This window comes from Rana temporaria, chromosome 9 (assembly GCF_905171775.1).
Source record: "Rana temporaria chromosome 9, aRanTem1.1, whole genome shotgun sequence".
Taxonomy (NCBI): domain Eukaryota; kingdom Metazoa; phylum Chordata; class Amphibia; order Anura; family Ranidae; genus Rana; species Rana temporaria.
Window position 1 is genome coordinate 145,215,461 of NC_053497.1, and position 21,012 is coordinate 145,236,472.

At 46.8% G+C, this 21,012-nt stretch overlaps 1 protein-coding gene across 2 annotated transcripts in view; it reads left to right on the plus strand.

Moving 5' to 3' along the window:
- Positions 1 to 21,012, plus strand: part of AK1 (adenylate kinase 1) — a 169,510-nt gene that overhangs the window by 51,501 nt on the left and 96,997 nt on the right. For both annotated transcript variants that reach the window (XM_040324751.1, XM_040324750.1), the window contains 2 exons: positions 10,997 to 11,087; positions 11,180 to 11,256. In XM_040324751.1, coding sequence (XP_040180685.1) covers positions 10,997 to 11,087; positions 11,180 to 11,256 — 168 coding nt within the window. The remainder of the gene's footprint in view (positions 1 to 10,996; positions 11,088 to 11,179; positions 11,257 to 21,012) is intronic.

Consider the following 21,012-nt stretch of genomic DNA (forward strand, 5'->3'; position numbering starts at 1 on the left):
GGAACCTGGGGCAGAAAAATATGAGAGAAATGCTGAGTCTAAACTCCTGAGCCTGTAATGCTGAGGCGGAAATACGATGACAGAACCCTGGGGCAGAACGCTAAGGGAGAAACGCTGCGCCTGAACGCTGAAGACGCTGATGAGAACATGACTCGCACGAGAAACGCAACCCAAGAGGACCTAATTCGCATGAGAAACATCATCGCATGACACGTAATCGCATGAGGACACGAGCATGAAAAACGTAATGTATGGAACAACATAATACATGAGAAACGTGGTCGCATGAGAACGCAATCGCATGAAAACATGAGCATGAAAAACGTAATGCATGAGACAACATAATGTTTGAGAAACGTGGTCGCATGAGAACGTAACACATGAGAAACATAATCGCATGAGAAACTATCCTGTGAACACAATCGCATGCAAACTACCATGTGAACTGTAATCGCATAAGAACGTAATCGCGTGAGAACTACCATGTGACCGTAACCGCCTGAGAAACGTAAACACATGGCATGACTCATGAGAAACGTGATCGCATGAGAACTACCATGCGAAATGTAGCCGCATGAGAACTACCATGCGAACCGTAATCGCATGAGAACGTAAACACAAGGACACGACTCGTGAAACCAAGATCGCCATAAGAAACGTGATCGCAATTGCACGAGAACCACCATGTGAAACGTAATCGCATGAGAACTACCACGCGAAACGTGATCGCATGAGAAGATCGCATGGGAAACGTGATCGCATGAGAAACGTGATCGCCTGAGAAGATCGCATGGGAAACGTGATCGCATGAGAAACGTGATCGCCTGAGAAGATCGCATGGGAAACGTGATCGCCTGAGAATATCGCATGGAAAACGTGATCGCCTGAGAAGATCGCATGGGAAACGTCACCGCATGGGAAACGTCACCGCATGGGAAACGTCACCGCATGGGAAACGTCACTGCATGGGAAAAACATGAGAGAGAGAGACCTGAAACGCAGAGAGAGACCTGAAACACAAAGAGAGACCTGAAACGCAAAGAGAGACCTGAAACGCAAAGAGAGACCTGAAACGCAAAGAGAGACCTGAAACGCAAAGACTAAAACGCCCTGGGGCAGAATGCTGTGACGCAGAACACTAACGCTAAGACAGAAAATGCATCGGCTGGAAACGTGGCGCGACTGAAACGCAATGACAGGACGCTGTCACAACTTGCAGCAATGTAAGAAAACTGCCAGCGCAACCTGTGGGAGGACAACACAAAACCCCCCCCCCCCATGCTGCCAGCTTGATCCCTGAAGAAATGGGTGATAGGCTGCTGGCATGACCCCATGAATGAAGGGTGTACATCCCCCCCCATGCGGGCAGCCCTGCACGTTCCAGCGCCAGCTTGACCCGTGGAGACCCCCCCATACCTCTAACGTGCTTCTACAGAAATGGTGGGACTGCCCCCCCCCCCCATGCTGCCAGTATGACCTCTGAAAATGCGGGTGGACAGCAGCCCCCCCCCCCCAAACCTGCCAGAGGGACCCCCTGCAGCACTGGGATAACAATTCACCCCCCTGCCCTCAAGCTGGGAGCAGTGGATGGATGGATGTATGTATGTGGCACAGCGCCCCCCCCCCCCCGTGCTGGGAGACGTGGATGGATGGACAGATGCAGCACAGATGGATGCCCCCCCCCCCCGCACGAGCAAGGAAGCCAGTGACCCTGGGTGAATGGTGGACAGCCCCCCCCCCCCATGCCGCTAGCATGACCCCGGATATGCGTGTGAGCAGCCCCCCCCCCTATGTAGCCAGCGTAGGACCCCTGCAGCCGTGAGGTGAACACCCCCCCCCCCCCTGCTGCCAGCGTAGCCGGGGAGGAGTGGATGGATCATTGTGCCCGGGAGGAGTGGGTGGACAGCAGCCGGCCCTGCAGATGCTGGAAGCGGGTGGGTGGCCCCCCCCTGAAGCCCGGGGTGCGCCTGGAGAACGGGCGGGCGGGTGCGGGAGGAGGAGCCGGGTCAACTCCGGAGGAAACATGCGGATGGTGTCGGGGCCCCCCTTCCCCTCGTGCGGCAGCGCGCACCCGGGGAAGTGGGCGAGTCCCCCCCCCTGTGGGAAGACAGAGAAGGAAGGCGGGCTCACGCTCCCCCGATGATCGCACATCCAGCTGGAGCCCTGGGGGTAGTGGAGGATGGATGCCCCCCCCCCCCCCCCCCCCGCACGAACGCTGGGAGAAGCGGGCGGCCCAACGAGCAGGAATGAACACGGGTATGGCCGGGAGGACAGGCGAAGGCAGCCCCCACAAGCTGGGTGGGACATGGGAACGAACGAGAGGCTCCACTCCAATGAAGCCCACGAGGCTTCTGCTGCCGCTGCTCTGCCCCTCCCCCCTCCAACCTGAAAATGGCGCCAACACAGGACCCGGCGTGGGAGGAGGCTAAGTACTCAGCAGACTCCTCCCACAAACACAGGCTAGCCTTCGGCCAGCCTTTACACCTGTCCTGTTCAAGTGTGGTCCCAGACCTGGGCAGCTGCCACGATGGGGTGCAGCACGAGGTGTGATGAAGACTGGGTGAAAAAATTAAGAGAATTTCTGGGGGCCAATTTTTGGAGAACCAGTGGCGGCCTAAAAATGGCTGCAAAAGCCTTTGGTGGCTCGGCTGACACTGCCAGGATGAAGATTGAAATGCTGTTCTATCAGGTGGGGAAGTTGTCCCACATAGCTAAGTCTGCTACTGATGCTTGGTCTAGTTTGAGGACTTGGACTGGATCTTGCATTGGTGTGAGAAAATCAAGACAATACACAGGTGCTCAACAAGACGATATACATGCACTCGCAGGCCAACGTGCACTCGCAGGCCAACGTGCACTCGCTGGTGCTGGATGAAAAACCTGAACCAACCGCAGGGAAAAAACAGAGAAAAGATGAGCGGCCCGCGCGCCACTGAAGATGAACGGCCAACTGGGCGCCACTGTGTGGCTGATCGTTTGTCACTGAGGTGTGTTTGCAAGTTTAGTTTGTATTCGGGTTTGCACGTAGGTGCCTGCCGCAAAGTGTTTTATACTACTGCAGACAATATTGTGCGGTTGCAAGGGTGTCAGTGAGTGTCAGGTTGCTGGGACGATATTGTGTGGTTGCAGGGGCCTTGAGTATTAAGGTTTGTTTTGAGACGGCATTGCAAGGGTCTCAGTCTGGTTTGCTGAGACGATATTGCGTGGTTGCAAAAGGTCTCGATAAGTGTGGGGCTGCTGAGACGGTATTGCATTTGCAAGGGTCTGAACTATGGTGTGAGGCTGCTGAGACGGTATTGCGTGGTTGCAAGGGTCTCGATGAGTGTGGGGCTGCTGAGACGGTATTGCGTTCGCAAGGGTCTCAACAATGGTGTGAGGCTGCTGAGACGATATTGCGTGGTTGCAAGGGTCTCAGTCTGGTTTGCTGAGACGATATTGCGTGGTTGCAAAAGGTCTCGATGAGTGTGGTGCTGCTGAGACGGTATTGCATTTGCAAGGGTCTGAACTACGGTGTGAGGCTGCTGAGACGGTATTGCGTGGTTGCAAGGGTCTCGATGAGTGTGGGGCTGCTGAGACGGTATTGCGTTTGCAAGGGTCTCAACGATGGTGTGAGGCTGCTGAGACGGTATTGCGTGGTTGCAAGAGTCTTGATGAGTGTGGGGCTGCTGAGACGGTATTGCATTTGCAAGGGTCTGAACTATGGTGTGAGGCTGCTGAGACGGTATTGCGTGGTTGCAAGAGTCTTGATGAGTGTAGGGCTGCTGAGACGGTATTGCGTTTGCAAGGGTCTCAACAATGGTGTGAGGCTGCTGAGACGGTATTGCGTGGTTGCAAGAGTCTTGATGAGTGTAGGGCTGCTGAGATGGTATTGCGTTTGCATGGGTCTCAACAATGGTGTGAGGCTGCTGAGACGGTATTGCGTGGTTGCAAGAGTCTTGATGAGTGTAGGGCTGCTGAGATGGTATTGCGTTTGCATGGGTCTCAACAATGGTGTGAGGCTACTGAGATGGTATTGCGTGGTTGCAAGAGTCTTGATGAGTGTAGGGCCGCTGAGACGGTATTGCGTTTGCAAGGGTCTCAACAATGGTGTGAGGCTGCTGAGACGATTTTGCATGGTTGCAATGGTCTCAACAGGTGTCAGGTTGCTGGGCCGAGATTGTGTGGTGACAATTTTTCATTTTTTTTTCTTTTTTTTCTCCACTTTTTATATCTCTTTTTGCTTTTTTTTTTTTTTGTTTGCGTTTTGTAAGAGTGTTGCAAGGGTCTTAACAAGGGTGTCAGGCTGCTGAGACAATTTTGTGTGCTTGCAAGAGTCTCCATGAGTGTGGGGCTGCTGAGACGGTATTGCGTTTGCAAGGGTCTTAACAAGGGTGTCAGGCTGCTGAGACAATTGTGTGCTTGCAAGAGTCTCCATGAGTGTGGGGCTGCTAAAATGGTATTGCGTTTGCAAGGGTCTCAACAAGGGTGTCAGGCTGCGGAGACGAATTTTGCGTCGTTGCAACGGTCTCAACAGGAGTCAGGTTGTGGGGCTGAGATTGTGTGGTGGCAATTTTTTTTTTTTTCTGCACTTTATTTTTTTTTTTTGCGTTTTTTTTTATATATTTTTTTTTTTTGCGTTTTTTTTTTTTTGTTTTTTTTTTTTTTTTTTTTGCGTTTTTTTTTTTTTTATATATATTTTTTTTTTATCTATTTATTTGTAAGGGTCATGTGTTGCAAGGGTCTTAACAAGGGTGTCAGACTGCTGAGACGATTTTGTGTGGTTGCAAGTCTCGATGAGTGTGGGGCTGCTGAGACGGTATTGCGTTTGCAAGGGTCTCAACAAGGGTGTCAGGCTGTGGAGACGAATTTTGCGTAGTTGCAACGGTCTCAACAGGTGTCAGGTTGCTGGGCTGAGATTACGTGGCGGCAATTGTTTTTTTTTTTTTTTTTTATATATATTTTTTTTTTCATTTTGTAAGGGTCATGTGTTGCAAGGGTCTCAGCAAGGGTATCAGACTGCTGAGATGATTTGCATGGTTGCAAGGTCTCAATCAATAAGAATTGGGTTACTGAGAAAGGATAGAAACACCTGGTTTGTTTGTACCTTAAGCAAGCAGTATAAGGTAGAAGGACAACGCCTGTTTGAATCGTAGGTTCCGCAGGGGCCACTAATGAACGATATGGGAGACAACGAATGGTAGCAAATTGATAAGACATAAAGAATGTAATAACAAATCTTACTTGCGACAGTGGGCCATGCGAGTGAGTCTGCGGCGGACTGTGGCTGGAGTGAAACATGTCGGGAACGTGTAGCGTGATGCCGTGCATGGGGCAAAACAACGAGGTTTGGTGTAGAAAATAGAACACGAGAAGTACGTATCAATGCTTTGTAAGCTCCACTGCGGGAACCAAACATATGGTACAGGTGACACCATGAGTGGCCACGAATTTGACATGACAAACAAGCTAACGAATCCTACCTGGGACAGTGAACGTGCGACTGGGTTTGCTTTGGACTGGAGTGGATGTGCAACACATCCCAAGAGTGTATTGTGGCGCCATGCATGACGCACAGGCAATAACTTTAGTCAATAAATGAGAGAGAAGAGCCGTGTACAAGCAATTCGTAAGTTCCGCTGTAGGAACTAAAACACACGACATGGGGGAAACAATGAATGACAACGGTAGAAAGTATGCAATGTATCTGATACAAAATGGTTGTAAAATGCATGAAATGAAATCCGATACGAATTGATAGTAAGGAGTATTGAACGAATCTGATACAAATTGGTTGTAGAGTGTATGCTACCCCTTGCTTTGAAACCGAACACCTACCAACCACCCATCCCCCCAGGCTAATCAAGTGCAGAGAAGGCACCATGTGAGTCCAATTACCACCTCAATCTGCCAAAGAACCCATACAAACACATGTCAATCTCCAAATGGATTTACAAATGAATCGTATGTTTGGCAGAAGGAAGTTACAAATGTATTATGCCTGAGCCAAATGATGTTGAAACATAAGCAACAGTAACTCAGAGGCAGTTTTTTCCCAAAAGGGATGCAGGATAGGAAGCATAACGAATTGCAAGATTGCACAAGATACGAAAAGGTTTGAATCCTACCTGCGACAGTAAGCGGGAACCGCCGGCGAAGACCATGAAGGGAGAAGCCGCAAAGCGCTTGCGATGTCGAATGCGATTGAATGCGCAGACTCACGGACATGAGGTGAGCTGGGAAGAGTCGGCCCAGTGACGTGTAGTACTGCACACTGAACCGACAAAGAGCATGTGTGAGTGGGCTGCTTAAATACCCTCCGGGCTCCTCCCATAAACTCAGGCCACCATACTGGCCTTCTTATATATATATATATATATATATATTTTTTTCTTTTTGGACCAATGAAAAAACGGACCCTTTTTTTTTTTTGCTGATCCGAAAATGATCCGATCCGTGACTCCTGATCCGAGGATCGATCCGATCCGTGAGTTTTTTGATCCGTTGCACCCCTAGTCATCGCCAGAGGATTTCGGCGCGGATTTCAATGCGATGGTGAGTACACTCCATCGCAGAGAAATCTGCTGAAATCCTCGAGAGGATTTATCCGCGGAAACGTTCCGCTGGAACGTATTCGCGGATAAATCCTCTCGTGTGTATGGGGCCGAAGTGTGTTAGTTCTGCAGAATATCTGCTTCTCCCCTTATCTCCATAGCATAGGGCTGAGGTGTTCTGTAGTTCACGAGGTAACAGGGTTGCCAACTTTCAGTAAATTTACAAACAGTTTGTAAAATCTGTAATTTTTGCATCTGTCCATGAATGTCCCTCAAGGACGTGTACATCAGACTACACGTCCTTGATGGACATTCATGGACAGATGCAAAAATTACAGATTTTACAAACTGTTTGTAAATTTACTGACGGTTGGCAACCCTGCGAGGTAACATTGCTGCTAAAATTGCTTGAGATAACTCTGCAGAGTAGACAGGATAGTACTGGACTTCTGGCAGAATCAACAGATATGTCTTTTCGATAAGAGCAAAAACAAACAAAACTCTTGGGCCCAGATTCACATAGAGCGGCGCATCTTTTGGCTGGCGTAGCGCATCTCATATGCGCTACGCCGATGTAAAACAGAGAGGCAAGACCAGTATTCACAAAGCACTTGCTCCGTAAGTTGCGGTGGCGTAGCGTAAATTGTCCGGCGTAAGCCCGCCTAATTCAAAGTAGCAAGGAAGTGGGCGTGATGTATTAAAATGAAGCATGACCCCATGTAAATGAAGGGCCGAACGAACGGCGCATGCGCGCGCATGCTCAGAATCACGTCGAATTTACGCCCTAAGATACGATGGGTCAATGGCAACGACGTGAACGTAACCTACGCCCAGCCCCATTCACGTACGACTTACGTAAACTACGTAAAATCCGACGACTGTTCCGTCATCCATTCCTTTGCATTGGCTGCGCCTCCTATTTGGTGGTTTATCTTTACGCCGGACGTACGCCTTACGTAAACGGCGTATACTCATGCGACGGGCGCAAGCACGTTCGTGAATCGGCGTATCTCGGTCATTTGCATATTCAACGCGTAAATCGATGAAAGCGCCCCTTGCGACCAGCGTAAATATGCGCCCAAGATACGACGGCGTAGGAGACTTACGTCGGTCGGATCAAGCCAAAATTCAGGCGTATCTTGTATTGAGAATTAGGCACATAGATGGACTTACGCGGCGTATCAGTAGATACGTCGGCGTAAGTCTTTCTGAATCTGGGCCTTGGAGCCTGTTGGGTTGAGTCATCTGATGGTTTCCTTTGCTGGCCACAGAAACATCATCTTTGCATTTTGTTTTTGAATTGATTGAAACATTTTATAGTACTTGGGAGTACTTTCTTTTAGTGAAGAATGCGTTCATTTTGTGATCAGGGAAGAATGCCCTTCTCTTACATAGGCAAACAGGGAAGAATACCCCCTTATATTGGTGATCAAGGAAGATTATCCCTGTACATTGGTGAACAGGGAATATTACCCCCTTACATTGGTGATCAGGGAAGAATATCCCCCTTACATTAAGGCTCAGTGGAAAGACTGTGCCTCCCTTACATTTGTGGGGAGAATACCCCCTTGCATTTGTTATCAGGGAAGATTATGCCCCTTACATTGGTGATCAGGGAAGATTACTGCCCTACATTGGTGATCAGGGAAGATTACTGCCCTACATTGGTGATCAGGGAAGATTACTGCCCTACATTGGTGATCAGGGAAGATTACCCCCCTTACATTGGTGATCAGGGAAGATTACCCCCTTACATTGGTGATCAGGGAAGATTACCCACTTACATTGGTGAACAGGGAAAATTACCCCCTTACATTGGTGATCAGGGAAGAATATCCCCCTTACATTAAGGCTCAGTGGAAAGACTGTGCCTCCCTTACATTTGTGGGGAGAATACCCCCTTGCATTTGTTATCAGGGAAGATTATGCCCCTTACATTGGTGATCAGGGAAGATTACTGCCCTACATTGGTGATCAGGGAAGATTACTGCCCTACATTGGTGATCAGGGAAGATTACCCCCCTTACATTGGTGATCAGGGAAGATTACCCCCTTACATTGGTGATCAGGGAAGATTACCCCTTACATTGGTGATCAGGGAAGATTACTGCCCTACATTGGTGATCAGGGAAGATTACCCCCTACATTGGTGATCAGGGAAGATTACTGCCCTACATTGGTGATCAGGGAAGATTACCCCCTACATTGGTGATCAGGGAAGATTTCCACCTTACATTGGTGATCAGGGAAGATTACCACCTTACATTGGTGATCAGGGAAGATTACCCCCTTACATTAGTAATCAATGGGAAGACTGCTCCCCTTACATTGGTGGTCAAAAGAAAAAATGCCCCCCCCCCACAATCCCCCTTACATTGGTGATTAGGGAAGATTACCCACCTTACATTGGTGATCAGGGAAGATTACCCCCCTTACATAGTAATCAATTGGAAGCCTGCTACCCTTACATTGGCGGTTAAAAGAAAAAATACCTCCCCATCCCCCTTACATTGGTGATCAGGGAAGATTACCCCCTTATACTGGTTACCAGGGAAGATTACCCCCCTTAAATTGGTGATCAGGGAACAGTGCCCCCCTTACATTAGTAATCAATGGGAAGACTGCTCCCCTTACATTGGTGGTCAAAAGAAAAAATCCCCCCCCCCACCAATCCCCCCTTACATTGGTGATCAGGGAACAGTGCCCCCCTTACATTAGTAATCAATGGGAAGACTGCTTCCCTTACATTGGTGGTCAAAAGAAACCCCCCATCCCCCTTACATTGGTGATCAGGGAAGATTATCACCCTTAAATTGGTGATCAGGGAAGAATTCCCCCCTTACATTAGTAATCAGTGGGAAGAATGCTCCCCTTACATTGGTGGTCAAAAGAAAAAATGCTTACATTGGTGATCAGGGAAGAATGCCCCCCTTACATTGGTGATCAGGGAAGAATGCCCCCCTTTACATTGGTGATCAGGGAAGAATGCCCCCCTTTACATTGGTGATCAGGGAAGAATGCCCCCCTTACATTGGTGATCAGGGAAGAATGCCCCCCTTTACATTGGTGATCAGGGAAGAATGCCCCCCTTTACATTGATGATCAGGGAAGAATGCCCCCCTTTACATTGGTGATCAGGGAAGAATGCCCCCCTTACATTGGTGATCAGGGAAGAATGCCCCCCTTTACATTGGTGATCAGGGAATAATGCCCCCCTTTACATTGGTGATCAGGGAAGAATGCCCCCCTTACATTGGTGATCAGGGAAGAATGCCCCCCTTTACATTGGTGATCAGGGAAGAATGCCCCCCTTACATTGGTGATCAGGGAAGAATGCCCCCCTTACAGTGGGAGTCACAATGCCACCCCAACAAACAGCCAAACAGTTAATTGGTGTCATGTTGCTGGCTCTATCCAGTGGCCCCATCAGATGGGAAAACAATCAGACACCGCTCAAGGAACCCCCAACAACCTCTGGAAAACCAAAAAACATTCCCCTCTGGGTGATCTATGTACATTGCAGGGATTTTAACAAACTTTGTTGCACATTCCTTCCTTTTGCTATTCGGCAGATATAGCCGTTTGTCTGTGTCTGTCCATGTGGTAAGTAAATCTAATGGGACTGATTTCACAATTATCAATCAGCTGCTGAACTTGCTGGGGTTCTAATGAGGAAAGTAGTAGGGTCTCCACCCCCTTAGACGTGATTCCCTTTGGGAGTATCTCAGCATACATGACATTTTTGTTGTAGGGGATGCCCAAAATCTGACTTGTATCTTAGTGCAGACTTCTGGGAAAATCAGTGAGCCAATCACACAAGCAGGAAATGACATATCTGGGGGGCGTTCTGTATACCATCTGTATACCGAACGCCTCCAGGTTGCCATATGGCATTTTACAGAAAATTATAGAACTGCAGATGGAAAATGAAAGGTAGTTTTTAAGAATATTAAATTACAATATGACTTTAATGAAGCGATGATAAATATGCTATATTCATTTTCTATTTTTTTCCCGCAAAAGCAGGGGTTTCAAACTAGCGGCCCCCCTCTTGTTGCGAGACTACGAGTCCCATGAGGCTTTGCAAGGCTGACTTTTACAAGCATGACTCCCACAGGCAGAGGCATGATGGGACTTGTAGTTCTGAAACAGCTGGAGGGCCGCCAGTTTCAGACCCCAGCTTTAAAGTAAACCTCTAACTTCTGCTTCTGAAAGTGCTAGTTGTCTGGCTATCATGCTGATCCCATGGCTTCACTGGTCAGAGTCACTAACCCAAAACAAGTATATAGATAAAGGCTGCTGACTTTTCTGTGACTTTCTTGATCTGCATACTGTGTCGGTGACGATGCGAGATCGGTGGATCAGCATAACAAACAGGCAAATAGCATCTTCATAAGGAGATCAGCAATGGTAATCCTCTCATGTCAGATTAGTAAGTAGTTCTGTTTTTGGTTCCCCACTTCCAGTTTGATGCAGACAGAGAGGAGGACTGTATCTTTGAAGACATTTGTTGTGCTGTACAAGGACTTCTTTTCCCCGATGGTCTTGGAGTCGAAGGTGAGTACACTACTTATATATTCATAATGGCCTCACTACTATGTGATTGCCCTACCTTCAGTGGTAATACCCTTTTCTCCTCTTTGCTCTAGAATTCTGCCCCCAGAATTTCCGCGCCTCTTTTTCAGATGAGCCCATAACACCAAAGGAGTTGGAACCTAAGGAACAGGTAATTGGCATTCCAACTTATTTTCTTACCCAATTAAAGCTGAGTTCCAGGAAGATATAAGAGATGAATATATCAATATTGTTAATGCAAGCAGCGTAAGTACCCATGTATGACCTGATATAAACACCTTACATTCCCTGTACAGAGCTTAAAGCGGGAGTTCACCCATTTAAAAAAAAAAAAAAAATCTCCCCTTAGCTTCCTACTCGTTCGGTCTAGGGGAATCGGCTATTTGTATTAAAATATGAGCAGTACTTACCCGTTTTCGAGATGCATCTTCTTCCGTCGCTTCAGGGTATGGGTCTTCGGGAGCGGGCGTTCCTTCTTGATTGACATTCTTCCGAGAGGCTTCCGACGGTCGCATCCATCGCGTCACTCGTAGCCGAAAGAAGCCGAACGTCGGTGCGGCTCTATACTGCGCCTGCGCACCGACGTTCGGCTTCTTTCGGAAAATCGTGACGCGATGGATGCGACCGTCGGAAGCCTCTCGGAAACCTGTCAATCAAGAAGGAACGCCCATTCCCGAAGCCCATACCCGGAAGCGACGGAGAGGATGCGTCTCGTAAACGGGTAAGTACTGCACATATTTTAAAATAAATAGCCGATTCCCCTAGTAATAACGAGCAGGAATCTAAGGGGGAAAAGTGCCCTCTAAGGGTGAACCCCCGCTTTAAGTACTGTACTGTCCCCGGTGCTGATTTAAATAAAACATATTTTTTTCACATTTTGTCATGTTAGAACCAAAAACCTAAATGTATTTTATTGGGATTTTATGTGATAGACCAACACAAAGTGGCACATAATTGTGAAGTGGAAGGAAAATGATAAATGTTTTTCATTTTTTTTTTTTACAAATAAATCTCTGAAAAGTGTGGTGTACATTTGTATTCAGTCAATACTTTGTAGAACCACCTTTTACTGCAATTACAGCTGCAAGTCTTGGGGATGTGTCTACCAGCTTTCCACATCTAGAGAGTGATATTTTTGCCCATTCTTCTTGGCAAAGAAGCTCAAGCTCTGTCAGATGAAGAGCGTCTGTGAACAGCAATTTTCAGGTCTTGTCACAGATTCTCAATTGGATTTAGGTCTGGACTTTGACTGGGTCATTCTAACACATGAATATGCTTTGATCGAAACCATTCCATTGTAGCTCTGGCTGTATGTTTAGGGTCGTTGTCCTGCTGGAAGGTGAACCTCCGCTCCAGTCTCAAATCTTTTGCAGACTAACAGGTTTTCTTCTAAGATTGCCCTGTAATTGGCTCCATCCATCTTCCCATCAACTCTGACCAGCTTCCCTGTCCCTGCTGAAGAAATGCATCTCCATAACATGATGCTGCCACCACCATGTTTCACGGTGGGGATGGTGTGTTCAGAGTGATGTACAGCGTTAGTTTTCGGCCACACATGGTGTTTTGCTTTTAGGCCAAAAAGTTCAATTTTGGTCTCATCTGACCGGAGCACATTGCTTTTTATGGCTTTCTTTCAACAATGGCTTTCTTCTTGCCACTCTTCCATAACCGATTTGTGGAGTGCACGACTAATAGTTGTCCTGTGGACAGATTCTCCCACCTGAGCTGTGGATCTCTGCAGCTCTTCCAGAGTTACCATGGGACTCTTGGCTGCTTCTCTGATTAATGCTCTCCTTGCCCGGCCTGTCAGTTTAGGTGGACGGCCATGTCTTGGTAGGTTTTCAGTTGTGCTATACTCTTTCCATTTTCGGATGATGGATTGAACAGAGCTCTGTGACATGTTCAAAGCTTGTGATATTTTTTTATAACCTAATCCTGCTTTAAACTTCTCCACAACTTTATCCTGACCTGTCTGGTGTGTTCCTTGGTCTTCATAATGCTGTTTGTTCACTAAGGTTCTCTAACAAACCTCTGAGGGCTTCGCAGAAGCAGATTTATACTGAGATTAAATTACACACAAATGGACTCTGTAGCGCTACCCCCGAAGGAGCCGCTGGTTTGTTGTTGGGATCGGCGTATTAAGTTACCTCAGTGTTGTCTAGGGGTGTAACTGATGAATAAAGTAGTGAGCGAATGTCCAGTACACGAAGAAAGATTTTCAAATGCTTTATTTCAGGCCCAACATAGCCAACATCAACATGCAGTAGGAAGGAAAGGTTGATGAAGCGATAGAGAACTTGCGGTATCAGGCCTGGATATGGAAAGAGCAATCCTGCTCTCTGCAGCACAATAATAGTAGTCACCATTCGTCGCCACTCTAGCCAGAGTTGGTGAAGTGCCCCCGGACAGACTTCTGCCACAAGCCTGGCAGCCGAAGTGTCACTTTGTGTTGCTGGGAGGAACAGGCCTCTGCCATAGACCTAACTCTAGGGCCTCTGCCACAGGCCTAGTACTTGAATGAGCTAAATGGACGAATTGAGCGAATCCTCCCAGTAGATTGAACATAGGTCACCGGATGACAGCAAGAGTACCTGTCAGCATTCCAGTCACCAGATCCCCGATGGTTCGTTCAAGCTCTGTTGGACAACCTGCCTCCGGGTTCTCCTCAAGCCGACCCCCCAATCGAGCGGCCCCCAGCCTGGGATCTTCTCAGTTCAGTGGGGGACCCAGCAAGTCACTGGGGCCCCTCTCTGCAATATGGAGCTCCGCGTAGCATGCGACCCCGGCCTGGAAGGCCATCGCCGTGGTCCGTTGGATGCGCGCACCCTAAAGGTGGATGCCGCACCTGGAACCCGCGGGAAGAACCAATAAAGATGGCGTCTGTCACAGATATACCCCTCCCCAGCATGCCTTGCGAGGGAAAGACTCCTCCAATTGGCTGCTGGGGAAAAGTGAGTCCTCCAGAACCCCTCTAGCACCACCTGTCGCCCAGGGGTGGAATCAACCAGAACCCCTGGAGCGCAGACTGACCTACAGGACAGTTCCGGAATGACAGCAGCCCACAATTTAGAAAATTGTGAATGGGAGCAAAAATAACTCTCCCATTCCCCACTAACTTTAGCATAGTGACCATACTGAAAGTAAGGGGGTGCTACAACTCTATTTACTAATTAGGTGACTTCTTTTTTTTTTAATCCACTTTATTTTTATCTTTTTTCTTTTCTTATTTCATACATAAATATGCCTACTCGGCATCCATTGCAATTCAAATGACATACATTATACAACATTTAGGTGACTTCTGAAGGCAATTGGTACCACTAGATTTTAGTTAGGGGTATTAGAATAAAGGGGTCTGTATACAAATGCACCCCACACTTTTCAGAGATTTATTTCCAAAAAAAACTTTGAAAACCATTTATCATTTTCCTTCCACTTCAGAATTATGTGCCACTTTGTGTTGGTCCATCACATAAAATCCCAATTTAATACATTTATTTTTTGGTTGAAAAATGTCAAAACGTGGAAACATTTCAAGGGGTATGCATACTTTTTCCAGGCACTGTACCCCAGGCTATTCTTCTAGTTTCAGCTTGCTATGAAATTATAAAATGATAAATGCAGCCTGCTTAAATGCAGAGGTTTTTCCTGGGTCATCTGCCACTTATTTCTGATGATCGTTGCCATGAATGTTTGCGAATGTGTTTATGCAAGCTCCTCTGTCATTACACACTATGATAATCAAATGAGCTCCTATTAGAGGGATAGCTGTGTGTTTCCAGACATCTGAAACCAGGTTGTGTGACATGGCCCCTGGTGCTATTATTGTACGTACAAATAAGATGTAGGCACTACCTAGTGTGTAGCTTTTATGTCTCTGCTTGACCTTCCAAATGCCACGCTGCATGGATTGCTGATTGTGCGACACTTTCATTGTACACTTCAGGGACTCAACTGTCTTCTCAGCTGTGGAATGTGTGATAAAAAAAGGCTCAGCTACAGTGCCACTTATTCTAGAAACACAGGTCTGTTCAATGAGAAGTACAGCTACTATTCTGAACCACTTCAGCCCCGGACCATTTTGCTGGTCAATGACCAGGCCACTTTTTGCGATTCGGCACTGCGTCGCTTTAACTGACAATTGCGCGCTCGTGCGACAGGGCTCCCAAACAAAATTGGCGTCCTTTTTTCCCCACAAATAGAGCTTTCTTTTAGTGGTATTTGATCACCTCTGCGGTTTTTATTTTTTGCGCTATAAACAAAAATAGAGCGACAATTTTGAAAAAAAATGAATATTTTTTTCTTTTTGCTGTAATAAATATCCCCCAAAAATATATATAAAAAAAACATTTTTTTTCCTCAGTTTAGGCCGATACGTATTCTTTTACATATTTTTCGTAAAAAGAAAATTGCAATAAGTGTTTATTGAATGTTTTGCTCAAAAGTTATAGTATTTACAAAATAGGGGATAGTTTTATGGCATTTTTATTAATATTTTTTTTTAACTAGTAATGGTGGCGATCTGCAATTTTTATCGGTGCTGCGACCTTATGGCGGACACTTTTGACACATTTTTGGGACCATTGGCATTTTTATAGCGATCAGTGCTATAAAAATGCATTGATTACTGTAAAAATTTCACTGGCGAGGAAGGGGTTAATTATGTTCCCTCATTGTATTCTAACTGACTAGGGGAAGTGACAGATCGCTGTTCATACATTATATTACGTGATTTTGCGCAGCCGAGCCAACCTGCCGCCGTAAAACTACGGTGGGCGGTCAGCAAGCGGTTACGGTACGCCGCCGTAAATTTGGGCGCAAGTTCCGTATTCAGAAAGAACTTGCGCCCTTAGTTACGGCGGCGTAACGTATGTGTGTCGGCGTAAGCCCGCCCAATTCAAATGTGGATGATGTGGGCGTGTTTTATGTATATTAACTGTGACCCTGCATATTTGACGCTTTTTACGAACGGCGCATGGGCCGTTCGTGAAAAAATCCCAGTGCGCATGCTCGAAATTCCGCCGCAAATCGTCATTGCTTTCGACGTGAACGTAAATTACGTCTAGCCCTATTCGCGAACGACTTACGCAAATGCCGTAAAATTTCCAAAACTCAACGCGGGAACGACGGCCATACTTAACATAGGACACGCCTCATATAGCAGGGGTAACTTTACGCCGGAAAAAGCCTAACGTAAACGACATAAAAAAGCGCCGGCCGGACGTACGTTTCTGAATCAGCGTAACTACCTAATTTGCATATTCCTCACGGAAATATATGGAAGCGCCACCTAGCGGTCAGCGTAAATATGCAGCCTAAGATACGACAGCGTAAGAGACTTACGCCGGTCGGATCTTAGGGAAATCTATGCGTAACTGATTCTGTGAATCAGTCGCATAGATACGACGGCCCGCACTCAGAGATACGACGGCGTATCCGGAGATACGCCGTCTTATATCCTTGCTGAATCTAGCCCATAGCGTTTACAAAATAAGGGATCGTTTTATGGCATTTTTATTAATATTTTTTTTTAACTAGTAATGGTGGCGACCTGCAATTTTTATCGGTACTGCGACATTATGGTGGACACTTCAGACACTTTTGACACATTTTTGAGACCATTGGCATTTTTATAGCGATCAGTGCTATAAAAATGCATTGATTACTGTAAAAATGTCACTAGCAGGGAAGGGGTTAACACTAGGGGGCGAGAAAGGGGTTAATTATGTTCCCTCATTGTGTTCTAACTGAAGGGGGGGTGGGACTGACTAGGGGAAATGACAGATCGCTGTTCATACATTGTATGAACAGCGATCTGTCATTTCTTCTCCACACACAGCTCCCGGTACTCGCTCTGTAACGAGCAATCGCGGGTGCCCGGCGGTGATCGTGCCCGCCGGGCACTCGAATTGGCACCAGGGGCGAGCAGGGGGTGCGCGCACACCCCTAGCGGCCGCAATGCAGAATCGCGTTATATTACGTGATTTTGCACAGCAGAGCCAACCTGCCGCCGTAAAACAACCTGCCGCCGCAAATGGTTTAACATGTCCTATTGCTCTGACTGCTGCCAATAAACAATGGACCAGATTCAAGAAGCAATTGTGCCTGTGTAACCATAGGTTACACGGCGCAATTGCTTACTTGCTCCGGCGTAGCGAATGCTCCTGATTCAGGAACATCGCTACGCCGACTGCAGCCTAAAATCTGCGTGGCATAAGGCTCTTATGCCATGCAGATTTTAGGCTGCATTCTAGCGATGACCGCTAGGGGGCGCTCCCATTGTGATCTGTGTATAGTATGCAAATTGCATACTAACACCGATTCACAACGTTGCGCGAGCCCTGCGTACGCAAATTACGTAGTTTGCGTACGTCGGGTTTCGCGCAACGTTACACATCCTAATAGCAGGCGCAGCCAATGCTATAGGATACCCACGTTCCCGCGTCGCGAGATTTAAAATCTACGTCGTTTGCGTAAGTGATTCGTGAATGGCGCTGGACGCCATTCACGTTCACTCTGAAGCAAATGACGTCCTTGCGACGTCATTTGCCGCAATGCACGTCGGGAAAGTTTCCCGACGGAGCATGCGCTCTACGCTCGGCGCAGGAGCGCGCCTAATTTAAATGATTCCCGCCCCCGGCGGGATCATTTACATTGCGCGCGGTTACGCCAGGCAATTTTGGCGGCGCGCCCTCGCAATTTACGGAGCTACTGCTCCGTGAATCGAGGGCAGCGCAAAATATTTGCGGGGGCGCAGGGCAAAATCGTTGCCCTGTGCCTCCGCAAATAAAGCGCAAATGTACCTGAATCTGGGCCAATGAAATCCAATTGGTGGGTAAAGCTGGCTTTACACTGCTCATTTATTTCATTCAGCCAGATTCCTCCAATCACTCCTCCCCCCCCCCCCCCACTGCAGGGACATTGTATTCTGACATTGTTTTTAATCCACTTAATGACCGGAAGGATTTGCCCCGTTAATGACCAGGCAATTTTTTGCGATACGGAACTACCTAAATGTATGTCCTTTTTTCCCTTTTGGTGGCATTTGATCACCTCTGCGGTTTTTATTTTTTGCCCTATAAACAAAAATGTTTTAAAAAAAAATAAAATAATAATAATAATATTTTAGCTTTTTGCTATAATAAATAAAAAAAAAAATAAACACATCTCTACCTCAGTTTTGGCCAATATGTATTCTGCTACATTTTTTGTGGTAAAAATGTGTATATTGATTGGTTTGCGCAAAAGTTAAAGCATCTACAAACTATGGGATAGATTTATGGCATTTTTATTATTATTTTTTTACTAGTAGTGATCTGCAATTTTTAGCGTGGCAGACAAATCAGACACTTTTGACACTTTTTTTGGGACCACTGACATTTATACAGCGATCAGAGCTAAAAATAGATATAAAGGTATTCCCGCGCTACTGTGGAACAGCTAAGTGATTGCTGAGGATGTGAAAAAATATGTATCAACGGCTACAAAACACTGAGAGGTGAACCACAACCTAAGTAAATGCGCTGGGCTTTTGACAAAATCCGGGCGCCTGGTCGCAATTGCAGTCGTTGCAATACTTTCTGTCACACAGTATTTGCGCATCGTTCTTACAAGCGCACATTTTTGGGGAAAAAATACACTTTTTTCAGTAAAGTTAGCCCAATTTTTTTTTATATTGTGAAAGATAATGTTACGCCGAGTAAATTGATACCCAACATGTCACGCTTCGTGGAATGGTGACAAACTTTTACCCTTTAAAATCTCCATAGGCGACGTTTAAAAAATTCTACAGGTTGCATGTTTTGAGTTAGAGGAGGTCTAGGGCTAGAATTATCGCTCTTGCTCTACCAATCGCGGCGATACCTCACATGTGTGGTTTGAATACCGTTAATATGCCGGCGCTACTCACGTATGCGTTCGCTTCTGCGCGCGAGCTTGGCGGGACGGGGCGTGTTTTCTGGCTCCTAGCTTTTTTAGCTGGCTCCTAGATTCCAAGCAAATTTGTCATACCCTGTAAATGCGTATATAAAAAGTAGTGCTGAGCTGTTGTTATATATACTAAAATTATCATAAAAAGCAAACGCTTAAAATCAATAATATAAAACCAGTGCAGGGTGCAGAATGTTTTGCGCAAGTGGCAATAAAGTAAAGTGCAAATCAATAAAGTGCCTAAATGTCCTGACGGTACTAGAAAATAAATACACGTATCTGAACTGCAGATAATGTAAATAAAAACATATGCTGTGTAAACTTTCACAAAAGAATACAAAAGTTCATGGGTGAACGTGCTGAATCACAAATGTGATAATGCAAACAAAGTCCAGAAGTGTGCAATCACACATAAAGTGATGAGTGCCAAGTGATGGCTCTTCAGTGCCTTTTGCTGAGATAAATGGATGGCCACTTACCTCACTGCTGTGAGGTTATAGCATGTAGATAAAGCCTGAGGCCCCGTACACACGACCGAGTTTCTCGGCAGAATTCAGCCAGAAACTCGATCGGAGCCGTATTCTGCCGAGAAACCCGGTCGTGTGTCCACTTTTGGCAGAGGAAGCCGACGAGGATCTCGTCGGGCCAAATAGAGAACATGTTCTCTATTTCCTCGTTGTTCAATGGGAAATTTCGGCTCGCGGAGATCCTCGGCGGCTTCACAAGGAACTCGACAAGCAAAACGATGTGTTTTGCTCGTCGAGTTTCTCGGACATGTGTACGGGGCCTGAAGGTGTTAGCTGTGGTCCAGCCTGCCTGTATGGTCCCTTGGAAGGTATAAGTATGGTCACTGGGATTAGGGAGCGGCTGTTGAGTCCGTGGTATACAGTATTGGATCCCCAAATGCTGTGCATATATAATAGCAGGGGGAAGGTGAAAGCAATCCCAGAATAGTGTAGTATGTTTTAAAAACGAATGGTGTTTATTACATATAAAGCCTCGTACACACGACAGAGGAACTCGACGGGCGAAACACATCGTTTTTCTCGTCGAGTTCCTTGTAAGGCCTAGTACACACGAGAGGATTTATCCGCGGATACGGTCCACCGGACCGTATCCGCGGATAAATCCTCTCGAGGATTTCCACGGATTTGGATCCGATGGAGTGTACTCGAAATCCGCGCCGAAATCCCCTCGCGATGACGTGTCGCGCCGTCGCCGCGATGATGACGCGGCGACGTGCGCGACGCTGTCATAAAAGGAATTCCACGCATGCGTCGAATCATTACGACGCATGCGGGGGATCCCTTCGGACGGATCGATCCGGTGAGTCTGTACAGACCACCGGATCGATCCGCGGGAGCCAATTCAAGCGGATAGATTTGTAGACATGTCTACAAATTTTTATCCGCTGGAATTGGGAAATTTCCGCGGATAAATATCCGCAGGAATGTACACACCATAGAATCTATCCGCTGAAACCGATCCGCTGAGATTTTTCAGCGGATGGATTCTATCGTGTGTACGGGGCCTCAGGCTGTCGAGGAACTCGACAAGGCAAGTTTCTCCATTCCCGTCGAGGAAATAGAGAACTTGCTCTCTTTTTGGCTCGTCGAGTAAATATACACACAACCGGTTTCCACAGCAAAAAAATATCTCCCAGCAAGTTTCTTGCTGGTTTTTGCCGAGAAACTTGGTCGCGTGTACGAGGCTTTAGACATCATATAGGGTACTCACATTATTAACATAAATACAGCTTGTCAATCCACGAGCGCCTGCGTCACTTCTGGTGCCCTTTACCAGTGATGGACGAACATCTGACGGGACGGTTCGCGAACGCTAACCGCAAAATTTTGCAAATGTCCGCGAACCGCAAGTTCGTGGCGGGCCCCATTGACTTTAATGCAGGCGAATATTAAAAACCTGTAGGTCATATTTACAGCCACAAAATACTTACTAGCTGTGCACAAATAGTCCC